The following is a 6,016-nucleotide window of genomic DNA, read 5'->3' as shown; positions in this document are numbered from 1 at the left end:
TGGCACATTCATTTGTAAGCACCATATGAACCTTGCATATGATGGCAGCAGCGTAGCCTTCCTTGTTACTGGCACCCTGCGTTGACTCTGCTTCTTTTTCTGGCACGCAGTTCCTCGAAGAACTGATGGACCGCTTCGACTGTGACTGTCTGATAGAAACGGGGGGAAAGAAGCGAGTCAGGAAAACCAAAAAAGAAAGAAGTTAATGCTGTCTAAAAAAAGAAGTTAATACTGTCTATGTCGAGATAGAATCAGCATTTCTAACCTTTCCTTCAGCAGCGCACTGATCAATGAGGGCATAAATTGAAGTTGTCAGCTCGTTGAAACCTGAGGGAAGAACGTGATTAATTAGTTTTCATCAAATCTCTCCCTTTTTAAATTTCGCGTCGTATGATTACATCCCAGTTGTAACGCTGTACCCCCCTCCCCCTGTGCTCACCGTAAGCGATCTCCAGCTGCTGCACGCGGTCCATGGAGCTCATCAGCGCCGCGAGCGGGTGCTGCCCAAATGGCTCTTCCAAACCTTTATTCTCGTAGGCCAGGATGGTGTCGGACTGATCCATGAGAAACGGCACCTCAGCAGCCACGTAGGTCCTCTGTGCACAAAAACAGTCATTAAGAATAGATAATCGTACCCTGAGCAGGGTCAATGTGGAAAAACAAAACACAGGCGAGTGACATTCTGGTGACCTTGGCCAAAGCTTATATTATTTGTAACCCACCTTGCAGTTTGTGCAGGTGCAAAGCTCAGAGCGCCAGCTGTAAGGCCAGAACACTGCTCCCTGTCTTGGCCTCTGAAGTCCCTGGACCTGCAGCTCCTTTAGCCTGCAGGCCACACTTTTGCTCACGGCCTTCGCGGCGCCGCCCGTCATTTGCTGGTGGGTCCGTTTGCAAGGTGAACTCCGGTCGGCCGCTTCCTGTGATGTTAATAAAACGGGGAGGACAGAGTGAGTTACTGTTGTCGTCCTGGCAGCAGGGACAGACAATAACACCCGGTGGACTTGGGGGGGGGAAACGAACGTCACTGCGCGGAGGCAGCACAGTGCAGACTCATCTGGGGGAAGTCTCAGGGGGGCGATGAAAATCACCAGTTTACAGTAATCTGTCCTGTGAAGCCTGGCCAAAGCTGTGTTACAGAGCAAGAGAAGCAGCGCCTCTTGGGTCATTCCTCGTCTAATTGCTCAGACCCAGAGGAGGGAGGGAAGGCACAATAACATGAGCGGGAGGCTTCTCTGTGGCCTGTGAGCTCATCTTTACACTCCAGCCCCACCTAGTGGCAGACTTTTGGCAGTAAAAACACAGCAGCAAATCATTACAGTGAACAGCACAAGAGTTATCAAAGAGTTAAAATATTTGAAAGGCAACGCTTCACTTCTTGATTTATATTATTGAAAAAGACAAAGAACTATATCAGGGATTTTTACCCAATAGGTGGTGGAAAAAATGAATTGTTAAATGCTGAAGTAATGTTTTATCAGTGTCCTCAGACTGAACTCTCTCTTCGTCGAGGAAAATACTGATGATACAAGGAGTACTGAATGAGAATAATCTCCCATAAATATATAATTATGTGTTTTTAGCCGTCAGCCATGTGCTATTTTTAACACTGATTTCTTCATTACTCAATTTCTGAATCCTCCATGAGCTCAGTTTAACTCTCCATTGTCCGTTTTTTTCTCAGTTCAACAAGTGGAGTGCAAACACATTTTCCTGTATGTAATGTAATGGTAAGTGTGTACCTCCTGCTTTGCAACACTGGTGGACGGTTCCTCCTCTGCACTCTGACTGCTCTCGTGGGCTTCTTCCATTTCACCTTGTTCCTCCACCTCCTTGTCTGGGTGACTGACGCTGATAACAGGTGGCGCTAGAGGGAAAGAAGAAGAATTTAATGTTAAATGATTAGGTTATAGGCACATTGGTTTAGTTTTGCTGCCTCTGACTAGGGTCACGCATTCCATGTAAAAAAAAATATCCAAAAAAAAACAATTCGTTAAGTTATGTCATATCTTCATACACAAACCACATTTTTAAATTCTAAATGACTAATTTCCTCGCCTGGAATTATCTCAAAATTATCTCAAAACATTTCTGTGGCGTTTCACGACAGAAATATTTTGTTTCTGGTTGTTTCCCTAAATACTCCATCTTAAGTATAAACTCTCTATAAATTCTATTAAAAATGTGCAAGTGAGACAATATAAAAACAACTATAGCTCCCCTATATACAGTATATACAGTACACTTTACTAATGTTTTATTTGACATATAAGTTAAGCTTTTTCTTTTCAGTGCACTGTGTTCACTATCATTGGAACTTTATTTTGAAAACCAGAAATGCCACTGCTCGGTTTGGACCGTTTGACCCATCCCGACCTCTGACAAGCAGCTCAGGAGAATCAGTTACCGGCAAAGTGAGCAGCGTACGTCCATAAGGAGGGAGTCCTGTTCATGCAGGCCTCACACACCATCTCTTGCAGCTCCTCGGGTTCCAAGACATCGCAGCCCAGGTGCTGCAGAAAGGGACAAAACGCACTGGAGTTCAAAATGTGAATCAGAAATGAATTTTTCTTGGTGATAACCTGACATGTGCTCACCCTGCTGTGAAACCAGTCCTCGCAGACGACGCACTGAATCATTTCGTCATCCTCCTGTTGGATAATACGCAGTAACAGATGAGCGAGAGAGAACATGAACAAAGAAATTTATGCATGAGAAATTTGCGAGACGAAACTATACCCTGTCGTCTACGTCTGGGTACGGCCGGTCACACGTGCAGTAGAGGCCACTGAAGTTGTGATTGTAGTGATTTCGGACATTTTCGTCATCTTTGGCCTGTGAAGACAAACGGGAGGAATGACTCTTGTGTACATGCGTGACTCGGATTCAGCCAGAAACGATGATTCTAGGACTCACAGTTATCAGCTGGCATTGGAAATCCCCGAACTTGCTATTTCCACAATCGCAGCGAAAGTTTCTACACAAGGAAATAAAAAAAAACGTTGACTTCAGCAACTCATTTGTATTATCATCAGTATAACATAAAGAGATCGGCATCTTTTATATACCTTTTTGTATACAGTTCAAAAATATCGTGTCCGTCGTGGCATTTATTGGCACAGGCCAGACAAATTCCAGCAGGCTCTGCTGCACTGGGAGTGCAAGTGTTGCAGGCAAACACAGCCTGTCTCTTCACGTAACCCTGCAACGACAAATAAACACATTTAGTTGCCTTTGCAGCAAAAAGACCCAGGTCCACAGTCCAAAAACATGCAGGATGAGGCAAATTGGACACTTTGAATTGATGATAAGTGTGAGTGGATGGCTGTTTGTCTCTGTGTCCCTGTGATGGACTGACAAACTGTCCAGGGTGTACCCCACCTTTTGCCCTATGCCAGCTGAGATTGACACCTTGTGACCCTCATATGGAGGATAGAGCGGTAGATGAGCATTGATTGTCCTATAGTGTTCATATATAAGTAGCATACTAGCCCTTTATTTGTAATCTTTAAGCATGTATTAACACCTTATTCTACATAACCTTATTCTACCACTATTACGACATGAATCAAGATTTTTCATGCATAAGGTGTTAATACATGGTTAAAGGTGCCATATGTAAGAATGTGGCCAAAAACGGTTACTACAGTCAAATTCAAAATATAGAGGTCTTTTAAGTTTAAGTTAGACGGCGGTAGGTGGCGCCACATGACAAAACATGATTTAAAAAAATAAACATGATTTGCAGTCTGCAAAATATTTTTTTTTAGGCAAATATTTTGGCTGTACTGTTGAGTTCAGTTTGTTATATGAACATTATTCTCTCTGTGACATATTAGGAGGATTTTATGGCCAGTTGCTTTAGATTTATTACATAATGCACCTATAACATTTAATAAAGGGCTAGTATGCTACTTATACGCATGTTCGTAAGCACCTAGTTAATGTGTTCCCTAATCTAAAGTGTTACCTGTTTTTCTGTTCTAATCTTTGATGACAGGCCGCTTCCACTACTAAATCTGCTTTAATTGACCTGTATCGTAAAAAATATCTTGATTATTATGATTATGCATCAATGAAATGTCAAATTTTGTATTTATTTGGACACTTTTTTTTAATGTGTATGTTGTTTTATGTGATTGCCCTTGTTTTTGTTGTTCTCTGGTATATAATAACTTAATAAGTGGTGTATAATTATAGAATTTCACAATAGAAAGTAATAAGGGACATATGTATCTATAGATACATATATAGGGGACATTGGTATCGATAAAAGTGCAGTATATGTGTATTCGAGGAGAAACCAGGGTGAATGGATGGTTGCGCAGTGCAGGGGGTTCGTCTTACCCGGGAATAGGAGCAGTTTTGCGCGTCGCTTCCGCCCAGAACACACAGAGCTCTCTCCATCTCCTCCTCGCTGACCACAACATCGTCGAGGACGCAGGAGTCCGCTTTGTTTTCTGCCATTCTGGAGGATAGAAAAGGTTTAAACAACAACACACAAAGACTCCGCTGCGCGACAGTGTTGACAAATCACCACGGTGTCTGTGTTCCGGGCGGGAGTTTGCGCCAAGACCACGTGGAGGAAGTGACGCAGGGTAATGACAAAAGATCAACACAACAAGGAACCTGCAGCACTTTAGGAGGTAGAGATGTGAAGAAGACTGTTGTTATGAATTCATATTACACTTTAAATAAAACGTTCTAAATGATTTTTAAAAAATGTAATATTATACCATATTACAACAAATATTGTTCAGAATAGGTGGCATTAGTTTTTCTCTTATGTGCTATTATTTAAAAATCCCTGTTAAAATGTCAGCCTTCCTTTACTCCACAATTATTTAATTTGGAATAACAAGGACATCCTATATAACACCATTCTCTCTTTATGAAATACTGGTTTCAAAATATTTTATTTGTCTGCTAAATGCTTAAATGTAAATATTTGGCGTCATCACCTCCAGTGTATAATCAAAAGAGTCTTGATGACCTTCTTCTTTTAATCTTCTGTTAAAAATACTGTAAATTATGTTTGTTTGTTTGTTTTTTTTAATCTATGGAATTAAAACTAAAACTGTTCAAATGTTGTTCAGAGTAATCTATTGATTCATTTTGGGAACCATTTTTAGAAAACCACTTTCAATGAATAATGAATTTTAAAAAAAATGTCATGGTAAAAAATGTTCCTTGACTGTTCTTATAAAAAAGCAGCTTGAACTATTCACCACTGTTTCTGTATTTTATAAGTGGAAGATAAGATAAACAGAAACTGAAAACTAATTCTATTAAAACCTACATTTTTAAAAAAAATTAAAAGTGAAAACAAACAAACCTGTGCTGATGGTAGATGGTCCAAAGAAGAACTGTGCCCCCCACAGCCTCCAGCAGTGTCTGTGCTTTTGTTTACTTTCCTTTTTACTGGTTTGTTTTGTTCTGGGTTTTTCAAAACATGGTCATTTTTGGAGCATTCAGAATCTTCCGTTTTTCCGTTTTTCCGTTTGCTATTAATTGTATTTTTACAGATAAACATTATACTCCACATGAGTGGATTAGTACGTCAGAATAATGGTTAAGTTTTGCATTATTGTTAGATAATGGTTAAGTTTTGCATTATTGTTAGATAATAAGTATGAGAAACGTTCTCATTATTATAACAAATTATCTTATTATTATGACAAAATATCTTATTATTATGAGATAATATCGTATAATTATGTGATAGTATCGTATTATTATTATGAGACAGTGTCTTATTATTGTGAGAGTCACTTTTATATGTGATTATAAAACAAAAAGAAAGAAGAAAAAAAATAGAATGCAGGTTACGCTGGTTTTCCAGACGGTGGCGCCACTGTGCCAGAATGTGTGCTCACTGTTGCAGGGTAACAACACACCACTCGTGGGCGCTCTCGTTATGTAAGCTGCAACGTGCCCAAAAAAAAAAGCCCATGAAAGATCACTTCATTGTGCAATAGACATTTGTTTTGTATGAAAACCTGCTCACCGAGCCACGTTT

General features: G+C 40.2%; 1 protein-coding gene across 1 annotated transcript; it reads right to left on the bottom strand.

Annotated features, from left to right (window-relative positions):
* Window positions 1-65: 65 nt before the first annotated feature.
* Window positions 66-4,464, bottom strand: LOC310944208 (putative E3 ubiquitin-protein ligase UBR7; the record flags this gene model as incomplete). The annotated part of the gene is made up of 11 exons (XM_083909916.1): window positions 66-149; window positions 266-327; window positions 440-596; window positions 723-917; window positions 1,740-1,864; window positions 2,405-2,510; window positions 2,595-2,648; window positions 2,737-2,832; window positions 2,914-2,974; window positions 3,066-3,199; window positions 4,345-4,464. 11 exons carry the CDS (start codon window positions 4,462-4,464, stop codon window positions 66-68), a joined length of 1,194 nt encoding a protein of 397 aa, XP_083766042.1.
* Between the last annotated feature and the right edge of the window lie 1,552 nt (window positions 4,465-6,016).

This window comes from Microchirus variegatus (assembly GCF_963457635.1).
Source record: "Microchirus variegatus genome assembly, chromosome: 2".
Taxonomy (NCBI): domain Eukaryota; kingdom Metazoa; phylum Chordata; class Actinopteri; order Pleuronectiformes; family Soleidae; genus Microchirus; species Microchirus variegatus.
This window is presented reverse-complemented; position numbering and strand designations above follow the sequence as displayed.